At 42.8% G+C, this 27,140-nt stretch overlaps 1 protein-coding gene across 6 annotated transcripts in view; it reads right to left on the bottom strand.

The window, feature by feature from the left end:
* Nucleotides 1–27,140, bottom strand: part of ASAP1 (ArfGAP with SH3 domain, ankyrin repeat and PH domain 1) — a 367,393-nt gene that overhangs the window by 27,110 nt on the left and 313,143 nt on the right. For all 6 annotated transcript variants that reach the window (XM_036890485.2, XM_036890480.2, XM_057497737.1 and 3 more), the window contains 9 exons: nt 17,986–18,149; nt 16,301–16,434; nt 14,386–14,477; nt 9,571–9,757; nt 8,585–8,670; nt 7,386–7,501; nt 7,162–7,229; nt 6,049–6,156; nt 3,757–3,985 (listed from right to left, as the gene is read on the bottom strand). In XM_036890485.2, the coding sequence (XP_036746380.2) occupies nt 3,757–3,985; nt 6,049–6,156; nt 7,162–7,229; nt 7,386–7,501; nt 8,585–8,670; nt 9,571–9,757; nt 14,386–14,477; nt 16,301–16,434; nt 17,986–18,149 (1,184 nt within the window). The remainder of the gene's footprint in view (nt 1–3,756; nt 3,986–6,048; nt 6,157–7,161; nt 7,230–7,385; nt 7,502–8,584; nt 8,671–9,570; nt 9,758–14,385; nt 14,478–16,300; nt 16,435–17,985; nt 18,150–27,140) is intronic.

Below are 27,140 nucleotides of genomic sequence, written 5' to 3'. Positions count from 1 at the left end.
TGAAGAGATGGAAATGAACTGTAATTAGCATATGAATTGTTCATGTTTCTAAACCTTCAAAAGTTAGTTCTTTTAAGTAAGTAAGTTGCTTAAGATCAGACTTAGCATTCACCTACTTAACAAATCCTTTCTTTGAGTTAAGTTGCATATGTCACGCCAGGTGTCACTCTTCAGAGCACCTGCTAATTTACCAGACTTGGGTCACTTCATTCTCCGGCTCCCAGCGCTTTTCAAGCTGAGGCGCTGTAGCGGCTCTGAGACCAGCAGCAGTGTCCTCGCTGGGGCACTTACTGGGTGCCTGGTGTGGAGCCAGAGGCTTCCTGTCCTCCGTACTGTCACGTCAGGTACGGTCTGTGTCATTGCTTTATGGGAGGAACGGGAGTGTACGATGGGACAAAGCTGCAGCTCTGTAGCTTAACATTACTAAAAAACAGCTGAATCAAACAAACTGGTAAACCATGAGCTGCAATCTTTGTTTTCCAGTAGCCGGTCTGCAGGACTGGAATCAGGGTATCTTGTATCATGTTGCTCACCACCTTCTTCCACACTCTAGAGACATCTAGATGCAGAGCTTAACACTACTAATTGGAGTCTCTCATAGTAGTTGAGGGCTTTGCATTTTACAAAATGCTTTCTCCATAAATTGTCTCACTGGATTTTGATGACAATTCCATGAGGAAGGCAAGGAGAGACAGACCACCTTCCTCAACATGGAAAAGAAGAGACTAAAAGCTCTGGTATGACCAGTCTCAAGCACAGTTTTAAGTGTCTATCCTATTTCAGCCACTGTGTGGCCTTTCCAGGCTCAGTTTCCTTAGCTGTACAATGGGTTGCAGATTGCAATGATCTTTCAGCATCCTTCTAGTTCTAAAAAATTGAGGTTCTATGGCATCATTTTAGCTTAAAGATAAAAAACAAACCAATCATGGCAAGCCTGAAGATTTTCTAGTCTTAATAAAATGGAAGGCATGGGGCAAAACTGTCTACTTAACCTTATAGCTTTGATGTCATCTTGCTGGACTTATGTCAAAAGAGGGTTAGGCAGCAATATGTTTCTGTCTCAGGCTTAAAGGTTGGTGAGTGTGGGGTTGTGAACTGCGGAGGCTTCCCTCCCTGCCTGAAGCTCTGCTCAAGGACAAGGGGGCTTTGCTTAAGGGCAATTTAGGTCATTTTCATGAGGCAGCTGGAGTTTCCTGACAATATTCCTGAGCTGTATTCAGAATAATTCTTTCTACTTTCCTCCTCTGTATTCCTCTTATTACTGGGGACTTTATTGTGAGTGTCTGTTTCTGCCCCGCCGGAAGCCATCATCCTTCGGACCCATACGTTCACAGTTGTGGAAAATGACTTCTGCTGCAGAGACCTTTGCTGTACTGCCATAGAAAACGAGCAACCCAAGCGACAGCTGCAACACAGCCTTGTTTTCATGCAAATGGTTCTATCAGTTCAAATGAATGAAATGAAAATGTGTAAGGGCCACAACACAGAAGAGAATTATCTCTGCACAGAGCATCAGGTGACCTTCACAATGCCTCTATCAGGTGACCTTCACAATGCCTCTAAGAGCTCCATTCTATACATCATCACTTTTCCAAATGCACGGGCACTTGTGCCAAGCTAGCTGCAGGACAGACCTCACGTTTCAGGTCCCTTATAAAAGTCACAAGAAGGCTGTGCTCTTCTGGTCTTACCAGCAAAGGCCAAATCTCCCAATCTGATGTCCTGCTCCAAGCAGCCTGGAAGAACCCTCTGATTTCAGTGGAGAGGGATTTCTATTTTAAATTACAGGACTTTTTGGGAGTTGGGTAAGTGGTCTGTCCTTAGCTGACCATGGCTGCTATGGCCAAGTCTCTAAGCACTTCTTTCAGCAGCTGGGTCACGAAATAAATTTGGTCTTTGTCTTCTTGGCTTTTGGTAAAGAGCTAGTTAGAGTTTATTCAAGGAAGGAGAGACATGCTTGGCATTGAGTCAGACGGTGTATTTCATGGGTTTCTGTGTCCCCCTGAGATACAATTACAGAAAGGGGTGGATGGAGGTGAGGAGGCCTCTTGGCCCCCAGGACTCTGGTGCCTTTCTCTCCTGGAGACCTTTATCAAGATGCTTAATTTCCTGGAGGCTCGCTAGACAGGTACAGGCCTCGCCTGCCTAGATGGATCATCACTGCTACGTCGGCGACCACAGTCAGTGGATATAAAGCCTTTCAGAGTAACTTCCGTGATCATTTTATTTGCTCTGGAGGTTTCTCATGGTCCTCTCCAGGGTACAGGAGGGGACTCTCTGCTCTTACCGGATGGCTGTCCTGCTGGGGAATATCCCTGTCCATCATGAGCAGCTACATAGCACTCCGCCAGTGCAGACCAGTGACTTGATGTGGTGGTGACTCCAAAAGGATTCTGCCGCCTCCCTTACGTGCCTTCTAGTACAATGTGTAGACCAGTAAGACAAACACTGGCAGCTTAAACCTGGGGCTTATGTGTGCTGCTATTGTTACATTATGGTCACTGGTTATCTTTGGTGAGTACTGTTCATACCAAAGCCTTATTTTAACTTTTATCCATTATTTTATGATCTATGAGGCCATTTGGGGTCTCTCTAAGAACACAGCTCCCATTTATCATGCTATTTCAATGGAGAATAAGCTCTGAAAAAACACTGTTTTGAATAAAGCTCACATTTTCCAGAAAATAGCCCCAGTGTGATTCAAATAGGCATGGCATTGTGTACTGCGAGGCCCTGGCAACCTGTGTTAGCATGAGCTGAGCACATGGAGAACCCTACACTGGATTTTCTGGCTGACACCAAACCTGAAGCTACAGCTCTGGAACCTCAGATTCCCTCTGGCTGGCATGACTCTTTAATGTTACCGTTTCTCTGCCTCCACTTGGCTGTACAGGTGGGAACACAAGGCTTCCTGAGCGGAGCACTCCGTGGATCTGGGATACAGGACAAGCACTTTGCTACTACAGAATGGACCTTAGCCCTGCGTGCTGGCCCTGAGGAGGAACCTGGTCACACACTGCCTAACAACGCCCCTGGTAAGAGTCTTCCCCAGTAGTGCCTGACGGAAGAACAATCCTCATCAGAGAACACCGCAGTATGGGCTCAGGTCATAGAGGACCTGGGTGAGAATTGCAAATATCTGAGAACCTTAGGCCAGCCACTCAGACCTCTGAACCAGAGATCCCTGTCTGGATGGCGCCAGCAGGTACAGAAGCAACCTTGTTATGTGAGCATGAAATGAGAAGTGAGGGGCTTAGGGCTCCTCATAAAACCAAGTGTTTCACAGTTATTAACTACCACTATTACTACTAACCTTCAGAAGAGAGCGCAGAGGAAAGTAATTTTTCAAGGAACAACTGAAGTTCTACTCCATATGCAAAGGAAAGAGCACAGGTCTTGGCGCCATGTGGACCTTGGACTGAACCTCAACTCTACCACTTACCAGCTGTGTGACCTCGGGCAAGTCACTCTACCTCGGCAAGCCTCAGTTTCCTCATCTGCAAAATGGGCACAAAAGCACATGCTTCACAGGCTGTTGTGAGGTTAAACCCAGGATGAGGCATGGGGAGTGCCCACAGCACAGCCTCGCTGCTGGGGCTTGACGAATGGCAAGGTCTCTGCATACAGCTGCTCCTAATATCATGTTCCATAATCTGCCACTTAAATGCACCTTGCAACTTCCCCCTTAAGCTGGGTAGACTACAGGAAGGAGACTTTGGGAGGATGGAGTCACAGACCCCTTCTCAAAGCCCGTACCTTTCCCGGCGTTTCTAGGAGGCAGCGGGGGTGCCTCTGTGGTCGGTGATGTGGGTGAGTCTGTGCTTGTGGAGACGAAGCTCTGGTTGGTGAAGGCGCCGTAGGAGAGCCGCTGTTTGTCCCTTGGAGTGCTGAACCCTGGCAGTGACAGCTTGTCCTGCGGGGAGATACTGGACGAGTGGCAGAAGCTCTGAGGTCTCGGCGAGCGCTCTTTCTTGATTGGGCTCGGCTGGCAGATGAAACAATGCAGCGGGTGAGCCAGTCACCAAGGACCGGCCTTCATGTGCACACAGCGCCTGCACAGGGCGGGCTCAGCTGGGACTCTGGGTCAGGCCCCGGGACAGGCCTAGGAGCTGTGACGCCGTGTGGGGGAAGGATGCGGGCATCACACTCCTGATTCTCATGCCACCAACAGAGAGTGCTACTGGTTGGAGATCAGCAGCATGTGGAAGCCTGAAGTCAGAGCCAGCTTGCACAGACCCCTGCCCTGACTGAGCAGGACAGTTTCAGCAACATCTGAGCACTTTTCCCCACCATATTAAACTTTCCTTCCCTGCTCAACCCTTGAATTTTCAAGTTCTCAGTCATCCCCTCTCGTGTTACATCCTCTTAGAAAGTAATGTCCTCCCTGACTGTGGCTTTGACTGGCACTTACTGTTAATGACCCAGACCTGTGGAGCCAACTCCAGGCTCAGATTCGAAACCATTGCAACTGCCTATGAGGTGTCTCCATGTTTTGTTCCTGGTGACAGCATTAGCATACATGCAACTTCCCAAGTTAGAAGCCGCAGGGCCATCCAGAGCCACCAGGTCCTGCATGGATTGCCCAGAAACACCCCTCAGCACCATCTCTAGTGCAGACACCCACCTACTTTCACTGAAGCAGTGCTGACCTCCTGGGTAGCACTTGGTCAAGTTCCTTTCAGCTCTGGCCCACTTTCTACTCTGCATCCAGAACTAGTAGGAAAACTTGCTGTTCTGACAATATATCTCTTGGCTTCTGACTGCTCGGATAGAGCCAAGAAGCCAGTCTGGGCCCATAGTGCCCTTCCTGATCTGGGCTGCCTGACTCTGCAGGGCTGTCTCCTGCTGCTCTGCACCTAGGCCACATGAAGGCACTTCACACACTGTGCTTCTAACCATTCCTCAGACTTCTAGGCTCTATCACAACCCCCTGGCCTTTGCACATGCTACTCTCCCTCCCCACTTTGCCTGGCAAGCTCCTCCTTACCTTAGAAACCCATCTCCAATGGTGCTTCCTTGGTAAGGTCTCCACTGCCTGCCAATGCTGTGGCCATTGCTCTCTCCTCTAAAAACCTCTTAGGAATTTCCCCAAACTCTTATTGTAACAGTTATCTACTGTTATTATAATTAACTCTTCTCAAAGTGGTGAATGTCTTTAGGACACTCTTGTGTGACCAATTCCACCTGACCATTTCTAACATCTTGCCTAGGAAAGAGAAAATGCTCAGTACAGAACTAATGAAAAATGCATGCATGAACGAACCTTTGGAGGAAGTTAAGAACTATTATCAGAGTCAGACAGCACTAAGTTTAATCCCTAAGACTGTCTTGATTAGCTGTGATGCTCTAGACCACAAAATCTCTATCAGTTTTCTATTCTGCAAAATGGGGGCAAGTACAACAGCATAATGGGCTTTTGGTAAAGCTGGTATGAGGTGACAAAGGCAATGTGCTCACCACTGCCCAGTCCATATGTAGGTACTGAATAAATGACAACTTGTCATTTATCAGTGGGCTGTTTTATATGTCAACTTGGTTAGGCTACGGTGCTCAGGAGTTAGGCCAGTCTAGTGGTGCTGTGAAGGTGTTTTTAGATGTGATTAATGTTTAAATTAGATTTTGAGTGAAGGGGATTATGCTCCACAAAGTGGGTGGGCCTCATCCAATCAGTTGAAGGGCTTACGAGAAAAGGCTGAGGACCCCCGAAGGAGGAGGAATTCTACCCCCAGAAGCAAGGCTGTCCCACTGACTCCTGCTGGGATGTCTCACCTGCTGGCCAGCCCTACGACTATGGACTTGCCAGCCCCCACCAGCATGTGAGCCAATTCCTGAATTCTACCCCTTCTTTCTCTCTATATCCCACTGCTTCTTTTCTTCTGGAGACCCCTGACTAATGCAGTTGTTACGTGGAACCCAACAAGGACCCAGCACTGAGCAAAGAGAACAACCCCAGCACATCAGACCATAAAGTCAAACACAGCCTCACAAGGAGTGGATCTGCAGAAGCCGGAGAGCACCCGGGAGCACAGAGGCCTGAACCCCACTCACTTTGTCATCCAGGTCATCATCACTCTCGTCCATCTCCTCCTGTCGCAGATTCCACTCATACTCGACGTGGACATGTGGATTGAACTTTCCAGATTTAGCCTGGGAAAGCTGAAAGCAGCAGCAGGGCAACCAGTTTAATTTAGATGCCAAACACCCCAATGTTATATAAACATTGAGCAAATCCCACCTTATTCCTGGTTTCAAAATAATCACCAGTAGCTGCACTGTAGGCAAGACTCTGATTATATGAGCTGGGCTACAGCAGGACAGACAGATTTAAGAGGGACTGCAATTACAGGCAGAGCCGTTTTTATTTGATAACTTGACTTCCTTCCAAAATTAAAAGCTTTCTTGTACATTATTAGAATGAACCTCTAAACTGAACATTCCTGGCTGGAAGGCAAAATCAGTTTGTGAAGTATGAAAGGTAGGCCTTCAAAATCAGACAGACACAGTGGAATCTGTGACCCACTTTTCTTATTCATAGAATGGGGGCAGGGAGAACTATAACTTCCTCACAAGATTCTTCTAAGAATAAAAAATATAACTGCTGGCCTGGAACTTGGCACATAGCAGAAACTCAAAGGAAAATAACTTATCTTTCCGACCTCATCCTTTCCCATGGTTATGAGAATGTGCTCCACTGAGGCCCAAAGTTATAAGAACTACTAGAACCAAAAAAGGTGAGTGTGTGCAAAAGGGGGGAAAAGGGTTGAGACCAGGGTGTTTAACTCCTGAAAACCATTACACTCTAAAGTTTACTGGCTTGATTTTTGAAACTGGCTTCCCCCAAATTCTTCTTCACTGTTAAGCTACAGAGAAAGTCTATTGGTCTGGCAAATAAAAAAGCATGACTTCAGTCTACATGCCTGTCTGGTAACAATACCTCTCACGTGCCTGTTAGCTCCCACATGGCATGTGCACTCAAAGGCATGTGGATGACAAATGCATCATTTTCCATTTTCCAAATGTAGCTATAGTGCTTGTCTGAATTTCTTTATCCAATGTTAAAAAAAGCCTGAATCTACTTCTTTCTTCTCCAACTGCAGTTTCAGAGGATGCTACTGTAAGGCAGCTGATGTCTACTACACAGCCCACTTCCTGTGTGCTTACCAGATCTTCACACTGGGTGGCTTTCAGTCTCTTTGCTATGTCCAGGGCAGTCTCTCCAGCCTGGTTAACTGAAATAGGGGGAAAACAAATCTGCCTCATTACCTAGGATTTATCCTGGAAAGGTAAGGAACAATAATCAAATCAAATGTAACATGCAAGTCTCGGTTTTAGCCAACCAAATGCTCTTGGCATGGCTACTGAGAGACACTTTGCTGCACTCTTACCGACATCCACCGTGGGCTTGCTCCTGAGAAGCAGTTTCAAGCACTCGGGCCTGCTGTACATACTGCAGTAGTGCAGAGCTGTGTTTCCTAGGGCTGTCTGCTTATCCAGGTTTCCGCTGGAAAATCACATTATGAGAAGAAGATGACCTATGCTGTAACTTAAACTACAGATTAACCACTTATTTCTGTGCTAGCAACTGAGTGAAATTTGATACCTACTTATCAGCAGGAAAAATTATGATGTTTTTAACATTATATCTAAATTTACAAGCAACACGATGATAGTCAGCATTTGAATGCCTAGTATGGCACAGATACTGTCTCTCAGCTTTTACACGTCTCAGCTCATTTAACCTTCACATCCTCCTGAGGCGCAGGTTATTATAACCTGTAGTTTATAGATGAAAACCCTGAGGTTCAGAGGAGGGAGCACTTACTTTCAAGATTATCAAGACATGGACAATGGAGCAGGGATTTGAACACAAGCAAGTTGTCTCTGGAGCCAACACTCTTAACCACTACATGGTACTACCTCTGAGGAAGAGGCCTGACTGTTCATATGACTTGGCTTGTGTCTGGGCACCATTCAGCAGATGTGGGTTCAGATACCCTCACTATTTTGATCACCCTCTGTTGGATGAGCTCCAGTTCCTCTTCATAATCCACAAGCCTACAGAATTACCCCCAAAAAATCCAGCAGTCCAAACTGCCTGTGTTCAATATTATACCATGAGTGTGTCCCTTTGAATTACCTATTGAGTCAGCCACACAGATAGCTGTCTTTCAACAAATTTGCAAACAATGAAGTCACCGATCCTGTTGACCTGTGCTATTAAATCTTCTCTTTCAACCATTCCTAAAGCAGCATGTTTTGGACACAGAGACAGGACTTTATATTTATCTAGGCCAGGGGTTGGCAAACTGCTGCCCACAGGCCTTATCTGGCTATTTGTTTCTGTAAATAAAGTTTTATCAGAACACGGCTACACTCATTCATTTACATGTTGTGTATGGCTGCTTTCACTACAAAGGCAGAGTTGGACAGCTTGGACAGCTGTGACAGAGACCTCATGGCCTGCAAAGCCTAAAAGGGTGTCTGGCTTTTTATAGAAAAAGCTTGCTGATTCCTCATCTAGGCCACTGACAGAAGTGGTTCGTGATAACTTACAAGGCATATTCAGAGAAAACAAAAACCATACCAGTTTTGCACAAGGAAGTCAACCAAATGGAGAGATGTCTGGTCTGCAGTTCGGACTGCAAGGTGAAGGGCTGTCTCCCCAAGCTCCTAGGGACAAGATAAGTACAAATAGGGTGACCATATGTCCTGCTTTGCCTAGAGCAGCTTTGTTTACATCAGTCACCCCAAAGAAGTTATTAGAAAATTATTTTTCATTGATGTTGATTTCAGTTGTACAACATAGTGATTTGACATTTATATACTTTATGAAATGCTCACAATGGAAAGTGTAGTTACCATCTGTCAGCAAACAAAGGTATTACAATATTATTGACTCTATTCCCTGTGCTGTACTTCTCATCCCACTGACTGACTGACTTTATAATTTGGAGTCTGTATCTCTTTATCCCCTTCGCCCTGTGGCTGACCACCAGGTTTGTTCTCTGTGTTTATGTGTCTGTTTCTGTTTTGTAGTCGCTTGTTTGGTTTGTTTTTTAGATTCCATATATAAGCAAAATCATAGGCTCTTTGTCTTTCTCTGACTTATTTCACTTAGCCTAATACCCTCTAGGTCTACCCATGTTGTCACAAATGTCAAGATTTCATTCTTTTTTATGGTTATGTAATATTCCATTGTGCGCATGTACCACATCTTCTTTATCCATTCCCCTACTGATGGACACCTAGGTTGCTAATTTTGGCTATTATCAATAATGCCACAGCAAACACAGGGGTGTAAATATCTTCTCAAACTAGAGTTTTTGTTTTCGTTTTCTTCAGGTAGATTACCAGAAATGGAATTACTGGAGTGTATAGTATTTTCTATCTTTAATTTTTTTGAGGAACCAAAGTAGTTATCACTAGTATCCCTTTTTACTCTCAAACTGATCTGACATAGACATGGTCACTCAGTGTATTAGAGTCTTATTATGTGATGTTATTTTATAATAAAATGAGTCATCTTTTAGGCTGATTTTCCACATTCCTTGTTATCCTATGAAGCCTCACCTGTCCGGGTTCCAGCAGTGGTTCCATTAGCTCTACCCCGTCTGCATAGACTTGAATTAGTGCAAGTAAGTCCCTGGATTTGATGGCTTCAAGCAATTCATTCAGTTTAGCTGATGAAGATGAATAGGTCTTCCTTGAAAACCTATGATCTACATATTTTGCAGTGATATATTCTTTCCGTACAGTCCTAAAATAGAGCAAAACAATATGAACAAAGAATTTCTGTTCCAAAAGCTAAGAAAGACTTACATTTTTCTGATAAATAGTTCTCTTGAGGAGACTTATTTTAGTTAAGATACACTTACTTTCAACATTGAAAGAAACCAGGTTTTAGAGCAAGTTATTCCAACAGAGACAGAATGAAGAAACTGATTATTTACTAGCATGTGCATGCAATATATAGTTAAAATAGTAGGCACACAGATCATTCTTAAAGACCTATTCCGTTTTCAGAGCTTCATGGAAAGGATTTTAGTTATCTGTCCTAATTCCCTATTTCAGCAGGTTAAGGAAACTGAGGCTCAAAAGGGTCCTCAAAGTCATTCCCACAGGCCAAGCCCTGAGCTCCAGAGGAATAAAGATGAGCTATATAATAAAGAATAGTAGAGACAAGGTTTCAGTGGGAAGCAGGAGACTGCTACAGATAACACCCTCAAAGGCTGGCTCTGTGTGTGTGTATATTTCTCCTTCTCTTGAGGACTCACCTTTTTCCCACTTTCATTCAAGTTCTGGTGAGACTGAGCCCACCTCCTAGCTGCAGGGGTGAGCAAATGACCTAAGTGGCCTGAGGGTTACCTTTGACCCCTCTGGGGAAAGGCTGAAATGGCAGTCAGCTGGAAGGGAAGGGGACACAAGGGTCTGAAGAGCAAGCTAGGGTCCGGATGATGCTGTTTGACATACTGGATCTGGCTGTGTCTGAAATTAGCCCTTCAATTTCCCAGTTATGTGAGCCAACTAATAAAAGGGCAGTAAATGGACTTTGGGTTTAAATCCAAGTTCTGTAGCACACCAGTTCTGTGACCTTGAACAAACAATTTAATCTTCATGAGCTTCAGTTTTTTTGTCTAGAAAATAGGGAGAATAACTTACTGATAGATTATGAACTGAAGAATATATAGCACCTAGAAGGTGTTTTCTTTCCAAGAGGGCTTTTACCCATGGGACATCAATTTTCTTGCTCAGAAAAAGCCATTCCACTTGTGGAGCTGCTGGTTTCCCATATCCCACAGGCAGGCAACACTGTCTAAAATTGTGCTGATGCGTTTTTCTTTCATTCTGGGTTGGCAGTAAAAAGATGAGCTGGAGGATGGTGGCGTATAGCCTTTGGCGACTTGCAGATTCTGCTCAGGAACCCAGAGGTCACATTTATGGGTGTCATTTACACTGGGGTCAAAGGACAGCCGTGACTTGACAAGTTGGAAGACTTCCAGACCCCTGGAAGAATGGCCTAAGTCTGGCTTCTAGTAAAGTTTGAGAGCTACTGTGTGATGGATGGATCATCAGACTTGAGAATTTAATGGCTTGTTATATCACTTGCTATCTATGTGACCCTGGGTAAGATGCCTCAGTTTCCTCTCTGCAAAATACTAGTAATCATACCAGGCTTACCATACTACCTTCTAGGGAAACAAGAATGTACATACTCAGATGTTCAGGCCAAAAACCTTGGGTGTCACCTTCATAATTTTCTTTATTCTGTATCTGAACCGTCAGCAAACCTGCCGGCTCTCCTTCAGAACATACTGAGACATCAACTACTCCCACCACCTTCGCTGTTACTGTCTCCCTTTGCCTCCCAGTGGACCTGGAAGGTTTCACTTCTGTCTCTGTGTCCACCTGCCCCCCCCACCCCCAGGAGTCTGGCCCTCACATGTCAGTCACAGCTGGGTGTCTCAACCCCAGCCCTCCTGACATTTTGGCCTGGATAATTCCTCATTATGGATGGTGTCCCCTGCATTAGTGGACGCTGGGCAGCATCCTTGGCCTCCACCCATGTGCACATAGAACCCGCTCAATTCATGACAGTAAAACATCTCCAGGCACTGCCAAGTGTCTTCTGAGAGGCAAAAATGCCCCTGGTTGAGAACTAGTGAACTGCAATGGTCTGTTAAAACATTAACTCTGATCATGTCTCTTTCTGTTTAAATCCTTCTGATCATATCTAGAATAAAATCCAAAAAATTCCATAACCTACAAGGCCCTACAATGTGACCTGGCCCTGTCTCCATTTGGCATGGCATCTCTGTCACTCACCTTGCCCCAGTTTCATCCAGCCATACATGCCTTCCTATTACCACCTGAATAAGCCAGGCCTGTCCCGGCCTCAGGGCTCCTATATACTTGCTGTCCCACCTGCCAGGCCCACTTTCCCCAGACTTGTCCTTTGTATCCCTTAGCCCTCCACTCGGATGTCCAGCCCTCAGGACAGTCCCTGACCATGTTAACAAAAATGCCCTGACATTTCAGCCTCTGACTGGTTCTGTTTTCTCCAGGACATGGATTACTATGTGAAATACGACATTCATTTACTTTTCCTCCTCTGTGTTTTCCTCTCTCCAGGCAGAATGTCAGCAGGCTGGGGACTGTCTTACTTGCTGATCTGTCTTCAGCACTTACAGAGAGCCTGGAGCTTGGAAGTTGCCTAATAATGTGGGTGAGAGACCGAATTGCATGTTACAGGAGATTACTTCATCCTTCTAGGTCTCTGGCCAAAAAAGAGGATGAGGGTGATGGTGCTGGTGAGAGGAAGGATTCACGTAGCACCCACCGCATACCGAGGGCTGCCCGACACATGTCCCAGGAACCTTTCCATCCTTACCACTCACGAGAAGGTCGGTACATTTTTCAAATGGGGAAACTGAGGCACAGACAGTTGAAGATGCTAGCCCAAGATGACAGCTGGGGAAGTGGCAGAGCTGGGATCTAAACTCGAGGCGTCTGAGTATGGCCATCACATTGGGGATCCTGGAGACTCACAAGCATTTTGTAGGGAAGGCCTGACAGGCCGGAGGGCTGCCTGAGGTGCAGAGATGCCAGGGCTGCCTCCCCAGGAGAAACAGGAAAGGCAAATCCATGTGATGGTGAAATTTACCGTACAGCACTGTCTTTTTGACTTGGGCCATGTAAACATTTAAAACGCTGGTGTGTGTGCTTGTAAACGTACTGTAACCAAGATGGAAAGTAACTTTCGGTCATATTTGTTCACGGTGATTTTATGACCAAATTAAGATCTGAAGAGCCTTACTTCTCAGTGCAGCTTGTGCTCACTGGTGTGAAGAGACGCCCAAGCAGTCTCTGTGTTCAGACGATGCTTACAAAACATCCTCCTAAGGCCAGACACCCCCAGACCAGTGAGGGTTTTATGTAGGCCCCTAACAGCCTCGTCTTCTCCTCTGTGAGGCCACCTGCTACAACCACGATGGAGTAATTAACTGCATTTCTTGTCTAATACCTATCTTCCTCTCTAGGTTTATCCCTACTCCAGCATCTAACATAATGTCCAGCACAGGCAACACGTAACGTGCATTTGTTGAATTCGAGAAAAAACCATTGCCAAGAGGCCTACTGGGAGATTTTATTTCATGATTTCAGAGTTAAAAAAAAAACATGTTCCTTGAGTGTGCTATAACAGTTTTCACACTTGTAAATTTGGTGCCTGAATAAACATCAAGGAGGGGCTGGCAAAACATTTAGGCGGGCATCTACTTTGTGAAGGCATCACTCGTCACTCCAGAGTTAAATCTCTTTCCTCCTATCCATGCACAATATTTTAAAATTCTTAAGTCTAAATTCAATGTAACCATTTTTGAGTAGATTTTAAGATTCAAGTGACTCAAAAATAAAAATGCAAAAAATGCTTACTGAGGAGTTGCATGCCCACGCCCACCCCAGAGGAAGCATTTTGTTTAGTTTCCAGTGAATTTTCCAGTGTTTCTTCAAACAAACACAGGCTCAAACTAAATACATGTTTATGTATTTTCCTCCGTCCAAATCTACTTGCTGTCTCAGTCCAGAGAGTGAGTAGTGACGGTTCGAAAGTGAAGGGTTTATCTGCAAATTTACCCAAAGTATGCTTCCCAAGTTTGGAGGGTGTGTCTGGTCTGGAGGGTACTGCCCACTGCTCCTTCACTGCCCTAAAGGCAGTGTTTTGTAAGACTGCTCTGCACTTTACTTTCTTTACTTAACAGCAATACTGGAATCATCCCAAATCAGGATATAAGAAGCTTCCTTATTCTTTTTTACATCTACACAGTGTTCTGTTGTGTGGCGATAGCATAAAATATTTAATCGGATGCCTATAGACAGATACTTGCTTTGTCCCCAGTCATTTTCTCTCAGAGCAGGAATTCCCAGGAGTGGACTTACCGAGTCAAAAGGTAAATAAATTTATAATTGTGACAAACACAGCCAATTTGCCCCTCATGGTTGGTGTGCATTTATATCCCCACCAGAGAGGATGTCTGTTTCCCCACGGTCCTGCTGAGAGGGCTGCTGAGCATCTGGAGTCTTGCCAGTCCGAAGGAGTCTCCCACTGCTTTCACATGTCTCCTGTTTCTACAACATGCCATGATTTATAGATACTTGTCCTTATGAAGGTTTCACCTCCACAGAGCAGCTGCAGCTACCTAAGGGACAGCTGATGGTGGAAATAATCTATGCACTCCACAGATATAATTCAAGACACTTTGCTCTGTTTTTTCCTTATAATGGAGTTTGCTATGGAAAAAAAAATACTATATCCACTAAGAAGTTTTTTAGGAGGGTAAAAAAACAATTACAGAATGGTAAAGAAGTCACTACATTAGAAGTACTTACATGTCACTTGAAGGAGTGGGTTTTGGTGAGGGGCTGGGTAAATTTGCTTCCATAATATCATTAAAACTATTGTTTCCTACATTCTTGGCCAGCTGTAACATAAACAAAACACAATACAGCAAACTCTTTACTACTAGTTTACAAGTTCCTACTATTTGCTTTTGAGATTTCCGAATATGTATTTTCCTTCATTTGACTCAGAATACAAAACCATTCACCCTTCATCCATCTCATTAACTAATATTTACTGAGCACCTACTATGTGTGAGGCATGAACTTTAGAGTGCGGGAAATACAGATGGGTAAACCATGTTTCTCGCCATAGGAACTAACGGACGAGAGAGGCCATTGACAAGAAAATCAGCAATTTTTACAAACACAATGTGATAAATGCCAGACTAGAACAGGATGTGGCCCTACGCACACACAAACTATCTGAGATTAGACAAAGCAGGTTCCACAAATGAATCTAAGTTAAATGCTTAACAAACAGCTACAGCTTTTCAATCATCATCATAGCCCATTTTTAGATTGAGCAGATTTACTCTTACTGGACAGAAAACAATGTAAGATTCTTTTATTTTTGGGGTACAAATTAAGATGCCCCAGGCAACTGCTGAAGAGGCCCCAGGGAGCATTTTGCTTTTGGGTTCAAGACTCTTCTGAGAAAATTTGTCCCAACGGGACTTTGGTCATTTAGACAGCTCTGGGATCAATGCACATTTACGAAACATTTCTTAAAGGGTGGGAATCTTGGGTTGATCACATGGCAAGAGATTTTAAGATTTGGATTCTCCTTATTTCTAATTGTCTAACTGGATTTCAATAGTACAAGTTAGAAATGGAGTGACACTATTTCTGTATTAAGGAAGAACGTTTTAGGTATTAAGCTGAGCTTTTTCTCCATAATCCTGAAGCGAATTAGGGAGCTGAGTTAGGAATTCCTAACTTTCCTACTTCTTTAACTAAGAGGTTCAACACAACACAACCCAGACCATCACTGCTCGATGACAAAGGCTGTTGGCTGGGTGACTAACTGCACTGACTTCTGGGTACTTTTCTCCAGAGAAGCCTAGTGATAAAACTAGGCTTTCAGATTTTTTGAGCTAAAGACTCACTCAAGGTCTGACAAGAGCTTGTGTCTGAGGAGAAGCCCTATTTGCCTGCAAATACTTTTATCCTGGGTATAAACCCTCTCTTATAGTGCACCTAGTTCCAATTATGCACGAAGGGCTCCTGACCACAAGGCATCACTGTGGACGCCAACTGGGCCTGCCCATCCTTTATCTCGTGTGCAGTGGGGACTGATTTACTGTGGACCTGATGAGGGCTCCAAACTGGGAAAGTTATAAACATATTTGAATGTTTATAACCCTTTTCCATATTATAAAGCTAAGCACTGCAACTTCACACAGTTTTTTTCCTTACTACCTAATGAAGTTATAGGTTAAGGAGTGGATTGGTTTTATGACAGCTGCTAACAGACCACTCAATTCATGTGTGCTTTTACAAACTTAAAAACAGTAAAAAGAGAAAGAAGCTTCAGTCATTATTTTTAATAACATTAGGTACAAGGTAAAGTGAACATACGAGCTCAACCCCTAACTTCCTTTACTGTTATTATAGTGAATCATAAAAAACTAATTCCAAAAGAAGAACTCAGCTTTGAAAAAGCTCACCCAGAAGAAAAGAACTAGCTTAGTTGAACTAATTATAGAAATGTATGACTCACTAGGTCTTCAAACAGGAAAGCCAAGTCAACATCACATACCACAAAATTTACATTTTAAATATTTATGCAAATTCATGAGTTAGAATTCTTTGTATTCAGAATAAAAGCAATATATTAAATATTAAATATATTCATGACAACAAACTTAAAGTTTTTTTTTCTAAAGTGCAAGTCGCTACTTACCAAGAGTTCAGAAGTTCCTAATTTGTCTAGTTCCAAAGACTGAATGCGAGAAATATGAACCCCCATTTCCCTATGGATGCCGGAACATTCTATACAGGTCAAAATACCCAAGTTGGTTGAAAGCCAGGTGGGTTCTGTGGAAAGGGTTTTGAACACAATAAACAAACAAGATCTAATTTTAGTGTGCCAACTACAGAGGAAGCTGAAGCAACAGTAGTAAAACTTGTTAAGGATTATAGCAGAAATAATTAAAGGAAAGAAATGGATGCCTGCAGTTTAGCTTAGGGGCTTTTATAAAAATTAACAGCTTTTTAGAGAACAAGAAGTGTCATAAAACAAATTCTTAAAATTTCCTTTCAATACTGAATCGGAAACAAAATTAAGAATTTTATTCTTGTGAAAATATAAGAAAGACTCTTCCTACAAGGTCCTATGACACATCCTTGGCTTTGCGAGAGGGATTCCCTCACCGCCTGCATCATGCCCGACAGTGATGGACTGAAGGCCTATGAAGCACAGCTCACAGGGACAGGAATCCCCAGTTCTCGCTGCCGTCCAAGGTACAACTCGCATTAAGCCAGCGCCTTGGTTGTGGCTTCTCCACAAGCACTTCTGGGTAATAAGACAGCTGTAAATACTGAGCACCAAATGTTTCTTCTGGAGACCTAAGCCTTTTAAACAAACCCCAGGGCTCTCGAACAGTCGGACCAGGAACCCATGTATTGAAACCTTCAGAGTTTTCTCTCTGTGGCAAGCTTCTTTTTCCTTTTTGACTGGTTAACACCTGAGTGTTTTACATGTACATAAAAACAGTAGAAAACATGAGATTTGTCTCTGAGGTACTTATGGCATGTTGCATAGAGAGGTCCATTTGCACAAGCAAACAGAAAGTATACAACAGGTTTGCATCCATGTTCTGGATCCTACTATGGGTGTGACCTTAGGGCAAATGACTTAATTCTTTTGAGTCCCCAGTTTTCTCTTCTGTAAAGTGAAGATAATAGTAGCACCTTCTCACAGAGCTTCTGTGAGGATTCAATAACGTAAGTAAAACAACTGGTTTTACAACACACGCACTTACTCCAACGTCAGCACTGAATGACTGTTAGCTGCCGTCAATCCCTAGGAAATACAGATGCTACTGGAGAACGGAAGTTGGGGGAAGGCGACGCCAATGTGATACACGCTAGGGAGGTTTCAGTGAGAAGGAAGGAAGGAAAGTGATGTGCCACGTGTCAGCTGATTGCATATCTACCGTTTCATTAAGTCCTCATAACAACTGAGGTTTATTATCCCATTTTTAGGATGAGGAAACTGAAGGTCAGATTGGTGAAGGGACTCAGCATGAGGCTATCCAGGCGGAAAGAGGCAGGCTGGTGATTCAAAACTTGGATGATGGACTCCATGTCCAGTGCTCCTGCCATAATATCCATGGTGCTTATTTCATTGGATTGTACAGGAAAGGTAGCATTTTGGCAGGTGACCATTTAGGGAGAGCAGGGAAGAGCTTTCCAGGCAGAGCAAACAGCATGTGTAAAAGCGGCTCAGAGGTGGGCCCATTCCAGTTAACATGTGCTGAGTATGTGTCACGTCCAAGGAGACGACGCTTTTAGATGACAGATCATTTATATTCTATAGGAAGAGAAAGGATGTGTAAGAAGCTGGCTCAAGTTAGCAGCAGATACCTGACGAGCCACAATCGCAGCAGACATCATTTCCGGGGAGCCGCTGAACGTCCTCAATAATGGCTTTTGTCAGATCTTCCAAGCTGTTCTCCCCTGTGCTCTGCTCCCCACGGAAGGCCATGGTTAGGGCCTCTTCTTTGCTATTTGTCAATACTGAGATCCACCTGTTATCAAAAATGGGAGAAAAGAGATGAAGGATCATCCACTGTTTTCACCTTACAATGCAAAAATCTATTTTTATCAACAACTTCTGAAAGAGGATCCCATCCCCCTGCCAACCCTCCAGCAATAAAGTGAGGAAAACTAAAAGAAATTCAATCTGAAGGAAGAGAGTTAAAGAATGGGAAGCAACACAGGAGCAAATGAGAAAGAGGGCAGGAACTGATGAGGGAGGCAAAGCCGGGGTGACGAGGACCCGCAGGAATGCACGACACGCCTGCTGCATTTCCATTCGGACAGAATAAAGGGAACGCCAGAATGAAGAGGACTCAGCGTGGCACCGACCCAGGGCAAGGAGGAGAGAGAACTGGTGCGGCACGGCAGGAGGCAGGAAACGGTTTAGCAGAAGGAGTCTTCTCTGGAACTCCACTGTCAGTGGGGGTACTTAAAAGTGAAGATGAAGGGATCGTTCATTAGCAGCCATGAAAACGGCTTATTAACATGAAACATGCTGCAATTATAATATTAAATGGAAAGTACAGGCTATTAAACTACACATGCAGTATGATCACACTATGTACCAAACAGAACAACCGTTTGCTGCCACTCTATGCCAAAAATAACCTAAACATGTCACGACAGGGGTTAACTAACAAAGCATGAAATAACCACAAATTAACCAGGTATTACAATTTTTCAATAATTTCTGGATGGCATTGGGGAAATGCTAACAACACAATGTTTTGTGAAATACACAGGAAAAAAACTGTTATACGATACAATACTGAATTTAAATGTATGGATGGATTATGTATTTTTGTTTGAGGAAAAAGAGGGTAGAAGGAAATTCACCAAAATGTTAATACTGGCTGTCTCCGAGAGAATTTCTGAATGAAAAATGGATAAATTGTGCTGTGTATTTCTGTAATTTCCCAAATCTGTAATGAACCGGTATTACATTCATGAATGAGGAAAAGAAACTAAATTTTCTAAAGATGAAAACTATTTTCAAACAGCAGCCTATTCTCACTGCACAGAGAGCTAATGATACACCTGACAGAGAATATACAGGTCTAGAACTGAGTCTCTAGTTTTTTTGTGTATCTAGTAGGATGAACTGGAGATGAAACAAAGGACTAGCTATAAATGGTTTTGAATAAGCAATAGTGTCAGCAGTAAGAATTAAAAAAACAAACCCAATTACTTGGAGTATGTCAACTGCAAGCCACACCTTTGACTCTAGGAGGCACTGACCCCTCAGTATGTTATAAGAAATATGTCTGCACAACTAGATTTCCTGCTTTGATGCAGAAAACTCACCTCAAAACGAACAGTCTAGGAATTGGAGTGTTCCCTTTAATACCTTTTGAATTAAAGCGTATGTTTTCTAGCATTTAGTCGCATTAGAAACTAGAAATTGTTTTGTTAAAAACAATGAAAAAACTGGGTACAACACTGTACTGTATTGATGGCATTGACTAGAGTTTTCACTTTGGAGAATCCCTCTTAATGCCTTCCTTAAGCATCATAATATTTTGGCTATCTAATATAACCAGTATCTGGTATGTGCCAAGTACTCAGAGATTTAGGGATATAATACTCCAACAAGCCTCTGAGTTAGGGTTTGTCATATTTTATAGAGAAGAAAACGGAAGCCCAGAGATACCAAATGCTTCCCCCAAAGCTCTACAGTGGGCCTGGGGTCAGGTGGGATGAACAAAACTCTGCTGGTCCCCTTTCAGGTTCAGGTGCCTTCCATGTGCCAGTGCTCCTTCACTCAGGAGCTCATGACAAATAAGAAATACAGAAGTTGGTCGTGATAATCAGAAAATACATTTAAAAGACAATTTTCTAGAAGAGTAATTCCAATTGGTGGAACGGAACGACTGCCTTTCAAAGGGTCAAGGATCAAAGCAACTATTTCTGACAATTAAAAAAAACCCTTCTAAAATTATATTAAAGTGATAGGCATACAAAAAGGTATAAGAAATAAAATAATGCATAGTTGTTATATTTTATTTATTTTTTAATGTTTTAATTTTGGTATCATTAATACACAATCACATGAGCAACATTGTGGTTACTACATTCCCTCCATTATCAAGTCCCCACCACACACCCCATTACAGTCACTGTCCATCAGCGTAGTAAGATGCTATAGAGTCACTGCTTGCCTTCTCTGTGCTGTACTTCCTTCCCCATGAACCCCCCTACATTATGTGTGCTAATCATAATGCCCCTTAATCTCCTTACACCTCCCTTCCCACCAACCCTCACCAGACCCTTTCCCTTTGGTAACTGTTAGTCCATTCTTGGGTTCTGTGAGTCTGCTGCTGTTTTGCTCCTTCAGTTTTTGCTTTGTTCCCATGCTCCACAGATGAGTGAAATCATTTGGTACTTGTCTTTCTCTGCCTGGCTTATTTCACTGAGCATAATACCCTCTAGCTCAATCCATGTTGGTACAAATGGTAGGATTTGTTTTTCTTCCTGTGGCTGAATAATATTCCACTGTGTATATGTACAACATCTTCTTTATCCATTCATCTACTGATGGACACTTAGGTTGCTTCCATTTCTTGACTACTGTAAATAGTGCTGCGATAAACATGGGGGTGCATATGTCTTTGAAACTGGGATCCTGCATTCTTAGTGTAAATTCCTAGGAGTGGAATTCCTGGGTCAAAGTTTTTTGAGGCACCTCCGTACTGCTTTCCACAATGGTTGAACTAGTTTACATTCCTACCAGCAGTGTAGGAGGGTTCCCCTTTCTCTGCATCCTCGCCAGCATTTGTTGTTCCTAGTCTTTTCTATGTTGGCCATGCTAACTGGTGTGAGGTGGTATCTCATTCTGGTTTTGATTTGCATTTCCTGATAATTAGCGATGTGGAGCATCTTTTCATGTCCCTGTTGGCCATCTAAATTTCTTCTTTGGAGAAGTGTCTGTTCATATCCTCTGCCCTTTTAATAGGGTTATTTGCTTTTTGAGTGTTGAAGCGTGTGAGTTCTTTATATATTTTAGATGTTAAACCCTTTTTGGATATGTCATTTACAAATATATTCTCCTATACTGTGGGATGCCTTTTTGTTCTGCTGATGGTGTCCTTTGCTGTACAGAAGCTTTTTATCATGATGTAGTACCAATTGTTCATTTTTTATTTTGTTTCCCTTGCCCGAGGACATGCATTCAGGAAAAAGTTGCTAATGTTTATATTCAAGATTTTTGCCTATATTTTCTTCTAAGCGTTTTATGGTTTCATGACTTACATTCAAGTCTTTGATCCATTTTGAGTTTACTTTTGTGTATGGGGTTAGACAATAATCCAGTTTCATTCTCTCACATGTAGCTGTCCAGTTTTGCCAACACCAGTTGTTAAAGAGGCTGTCATTTCCCCATTGTATATCCATGGTTCCTTGATCGTATATAAATTGACCATATATGCTTGGGTTTATATGTAGGCTCTTTAGTCTGTTCCACTGGTCTATGGGTCTGTTCTTGTGCCAGTAACAACTTGTCATGATTAATGTGGGTTTGTAGAAGAGCTTGAAGTCATGAAGCATAATCCCCCCTGCTTTTCCTCCTCAGGATTGCTTTGGCTATTCAGGATCTTTTGTGGTTCCATATGAATTTTAGAACTATTTGCTCTAGTTTGTTGAAGAATGCTCTTGGTATTTTGTCAGCAATTGCACTGAATCTGTAGATTGCTTTAGGCAGGATTGCCATTTTGACAATATTAATTCTTCCTATCCATGAGCACGAGATGTGTTTCCATTTATTGGTATCTTCTTTAATTTCTCTCATGAGAGTCTTGTAGTTTTCAGAGAATAGGTCTTTCATTTCCTTGGTTAGGTTTATTCCTAGGTATTTTATTCTTTTTGATGCAATTGTGAATGGAATTGTTTTCCTGATTTCTCTTTCTATTGGTTCATTGTTAGTGTATAAGAATGCAACAGATTTCTGTGTATTAATTTTGTATCCCACAACTTTGCTGAATTCAGATATTAGATCTAGTAGGTTTGGAGTGGATTCTTTAGGTTTTTTTTTATGTACAATATCATGTCATCTGCAAATAGTGACAGTTTAACTTCTTCCTTGCCAATCTGGATCCTTTTATTTCTTTGTGTTGCCTGATTGAGAGTGAGCATCCTTGTCTTGAACCTGATCTTAAAGGAAAGCCTTTTAGCTTCTCACTGTTAAGTATGATATTGGTTGTGGATTTGTCATATATGGCCTTTATTATGTTGAGGTACTTGCCCTCTATACCCATTTTGTTGAGTTTTTATCATGAATGGATGTTGAATTTTGTCAAATGCTTTTTCAGCATCTATGGAGATGATCACGTGGTTTTTGTCCTTTTTGTTGATGTGGTGGATGATGTTGATGGTTTCGAACGTTGTACCATCCTTGCATCCCTGGAATAAATGTTATGTGATCATGATGGATGATCTTTTTGATGTATTTTTGAATTCGGTTTGCTAATATTTTTTGAGTATTTTTGCATCTATGTCCATCAGGGATATTGGTCTGTAATTTTCTTTTTTTTGTGGTGTCTTTGCCTGGTTTTGGTGTTAAGAGTGATGCTGGCCTCATAGAATGAGTTTGGGAGTATTCCCTCTCCTTCTACTTTTAGGGAAACTTTGAGGATGGGGATTATGTCTTCACCAAATGTTTGATAAAATTCAACAGTGAAACCATCTGGTCCAGAGGTTTGTTTCTTAGGTAGTATTTTGATTACCAATTCTATTTCCTTGCCGGTAAATGGTCTATTCAGATTTTCCGTTTCTTCCTGGGTCAACCTTGGAAGGTTGTATTTTTTTTAGAAAGTTGTCCATTTCTTCTAGGTCATCAAGTTTGTTAGCATATAATTTTTCATTGCATTCTCGCATAATTCTTTGTATTTCTTTGGTGTCCACAGTGATTTTTCCATTCTCATTTCTGATTCTGTTTATGTGTGTACACTCTCTTTTTTCTTGATAAGTCTGGCTAGGGGTTTATCTATTTTGTTTATTTTCTTGAAGATCCAGCTCTTGTTTTCATTGATTCTTTCTATTGTTTTATTCTTCTTGACTTTATTTATTTCTGCTCTAATCTTTATTATGTCCCTCCTTTTACTGACTTTGGGCCTTATTTGTTCTTTTTCTAGTTTCGTTAGTTGTGAGTTTAGACTGTTCATTTGGGATTGTTCTTTCCTGAGGTAGGCCTGTATTGCAATATACTTCCCTATTAGCATGGCCTTTGTTGAGTTCCACAGATTTTGCAGTGTTGAATTAGTGTTGTCATTTGTCTCCATATATTGCTTGATCTCTTTTTTTATTTGGTCATTCATCCATTGGTCAATTAGGAACATGTTATTAAGCCTCCATGTGTTTGTGGGATTTTTTGTTCTATTTGTGTAATTTATTTCTAGTTTGGTACCTTTGTGATCTGAGAAGCTGGTTGGTACAATTTCAATTTTTTTGAATTTATTGAGGCTCTTTTTGTGGCCTAGTATATGATCTATTCCTGAAAATGTTCCACGTACACTTAAGAAGAATGTGTATTCTGTTGCTTTTGGATGGAGTCTTCTGTAGATGTCCGTTAGGTCCATTATGCTCTAATACGTTGTTCAGTGCCTCCATCTCCTTATTTCTGTCTGTTTGGTCTATCCTTTGGAGTGAGTAGTGTGTTGAAATCTCCTAAAATGAATTCATGCATTCTATTTACCCCTTTAATTCTGTTAGTATTTGTTTCACATATGTAGGTGATCCTGTGTTGGGTGCATAGATTTTTATAATAGTTATATCCTCTTGTTGGATTGACCCCTTTATCATTATGTAATGTCCTTGTCTCTTGTGACTTTCTTTGTTTTGAGGTCTATTTTGTCAGATATAAATACTCCAACTCCTGCTTTTTTCTCCCTATTAGTTGCATGAAATATCTTTTTCCCATCCCTTTACTTTCAGTCTGTGTATGTCTTTTGGTTTAAATTGAGTCTCCTGTAGGCAGCATGTAGACAGGTCTTGTTTTTTTATACATTCAGTGACTCTATGTCTTTTCATTGGTGTATTCAGATTATTTACATTTAAGGGTGATTATCGATAGGTATGTACTTACTGCCATTGCAAGCTTTAGATTCATGGTTACCAAAGGTTCAAGGGTAATTCCCTTACTATGTAACAGTCTAATTTAACTCTCTTATGCTATTACAAACACAACCTAAAGGTTCTTTTTTTCCTCCTTTTTCTTCCTCCTCCATTCTTTATATGTTAGGTATCATATTCTGTACTCTTTGTCTATCCCTTGATTGACTTTGGGGGTAGTTGATTTGATTTTGCATCTGCTTAGTAATTAATTGTTCTACTTTCTTTGCTGTGGTTTTATTTCCATTGGTGACAGCTATTCAACATCAGGAACACTTTCATCTATAGCAGTTCCTCTAAAATGCACTGTAGAGGTAGTATGTGGAAGGTAAATTCTCCCAGCTTTTGCTTATCTGAAAATTATTTAATTCCTCCTTCAAATTTAAATGATAATCTTGCCGGATAGAGTATTCTTGGTTCGAGGCTCTTCTGTTTCATTGCATTAAATATATTCTGCCACTCCCTTATGGCTGTTAAGGTTTCTGTTGAGAAGTCTGATGATAGCCTGATGGGTTTTCCTTTGTATATGATCTTTTTTCTCTCTCTAGCTGCTTTTAAAAGTCTGTCCTTATCCTTGATCTTTGCCATTTTAATTATTATATGTCTTGGTGTTGTCTTCCTTGGTTCCCTTGTGTTGGGAGATCTGTGCTCCTCCACGGCTTGAGAGACTATCTCCTTCCCCAAGTTATGGAAGTTCCAGCAATTACCTCCTCAAAGACACTTTCTATCCCTTTTTCTCTCTTCTTCTTCTTCTGGTACCTGTGTAATGCGAATATTGTTTCGTTTGGGTTGGTCACACAGTTCTCTCAATATTCCTTCATTGTTAGATATCCTTTTTTCTCTCTGTGCCTCAGCTTCTTTGCATTCCTCTCCTCTAATTTCTATTCCATCTACTGTATCTGCTACTACATCTAATCTGCTTTTAAATCCCTCCATTGTATGTTTCATTTCAGATATGGAGTTTCTTAATGATTGAATCTCCATCCTAAATTTGTCCCTGAGTTCTTGAATATTTTTCTGTACCTCCATGAGCATGTTTATGATTTTTATTTTGAACCCTCTTTCAGGAAGATTGGTGAGTTCAGTTTCATTTTATACTGAAAAAACACTTTTTTCTGGTGTTTGTAGATTTTTGTTTGAACCAGGTTCCTTTGACATTTCATATTTGTATGTGACAACATCTAGTGCCCAGAAGCTCTAGTCTCTGGAGCTGCTCAGCCCCTGGTATGATGTTGGGGGTCACAGGGGAGTGGTGTTGGTGGCTGTGGAGAGGAAAGAGCTGTTTCTTGCTTCCTGGTTGCAGTGCCTGTCTCCGGTGTCAGAACCAGTGGGACAAGCACTCAGGTGTAAGCCTCTATGCTTTGCTTCTGTAGCTGCCATAGGCAGGGCCTCTGGCTGGCCTGGTGCCAGGGCAGGGACTGCTTGTTTTCGAGCCGGTGCTGGCAGGCCAGGAGGAAGACGCAGCAGTCAGCGTATCACAGTGGGGGGCTTCAGAGCTGAGTAGCCAGCCAGGGGGATGGAGCACCTGAAGCTCCTGAAAGTTTCCAACCTGCTGGGCAGAGCGTGCCCAGACAACCTTGTCCACCTATCCCTTCTTCCACGTGGCAAGCTCCGTGCAAACCCTGCCCCTTCAGCAGCCCTCTCACTGCTAGGAAGCCTCTCAGACCACCACCTTTCCTTTGTCCCAGAGCGGCCAGATGTGGATCCCTGTTTTCCACAAACGGCTGGAATCTCAGTCTCTCCAAGTATTCCGCCTGTCTTAGCTTTCCAACCCCACTAATCTCCAGAGCACTATGCAATGTAGGTTTGTGCTCCCAAAGCAGATCTCCAGGGCTCGGTGTTCAGCAGTCCTAGACTTCCACCCTCTCCCTGCTCCGTTTCTTTTCCTCCCTCCAGTGAGCTGGGGTGGGGGAAGGGCTTGGGTCCCACCGGGTCAAGGCTTTGGTATGCCACCCTCTTTCTTGAGGTCTGCTCTGTTCTCCAGGTGTATGCAGTCTGGTGCAGCCTTCTTTCCTGTTGTTCTTTTAGGATTTGTTATATTAACTATATTTTCATATTATATGTGGTTTTGGGAGGAGCTCTCTGTCTCACCTCTCACACCGCCATCTTGAATCTCTAAAGTCACTGAACTCTATAGGATTAAAAATAACTGACACTGTACCAGAAACTTTGCACACTCTATCTTATGTCTCAAAATCCTGCAAGCAAGTCTATAATCCCATCTAAGTGACAAGAAGACTCAGGTGGGACCATCTGCCCAAGCTAAAAAAGCCACCGAGCATGAAAGCCCGGCCTAGGAGGTGAGTGGGCTTGACGTCAGCATACAGCTGCCCCTCCTATTGGTCCTGACTGCTGACTCGGTGAGCAGGGAGTTTTCTCAGAATTTCAGGTACTTTGATATGAGAAAGCAGCTCAATGGCACAGTGAGACTGCCTTTTGAACCTGCAGGTAACCGAGGAGCTAGGCCTCCCTCTGGGTCACGTGCTTCCTCGGCAGATGTCACCACCTGCTAGTCACTCCCAGCAAGGAGCAACAGCAGTGGGATGGGCCAAGCGATCCCTTACTGAGAGGGTTAGGCCTCGCAGGTGGGAACCCAATACCCATTTGACCAAACTGGGCTTGAATTATCTGTAAAAGCAAATAAAATATTAAAGACCCGGGTTTGAGACCAGAGAGAACAATGAAGAAGTGGATGTGTTTGCCTCCTGGCACAAATCTCTCCCGTCCTCCCACTTAGGGCTCTGGGGAAGGGAAGGGGGGAATAAAGAGAAGGGGGCAATATTCAAGGTGCCTTTGGAACTCGGTCTAGGAAATCCTTTAGGGACACATATCAGAAGGGACCACCTGCTGTACCTTTTCTAGCAGGACCCAGGAACACC

The sequence above is a fragment of the Manis pentadactyla genome, chromosome 3 (assembly GCF_030020395.1).
Source record: "Manis pentadactyla isolate mManPen7 chromosome 3, mManPen7.hap1, whole genome shotgun sequence".
Classification (NCBI taxonomy): Eukaryota; Metazoa; Chordata; class Mammalia; order Pholidota; family Manidae; genus Manis; species Manis pentadactyla.
The sequence above is the reverse complement of the archived record's forward strand: the minus strand, read 5'-3'. Positions and strand labels throughout refer to the sequence as shown.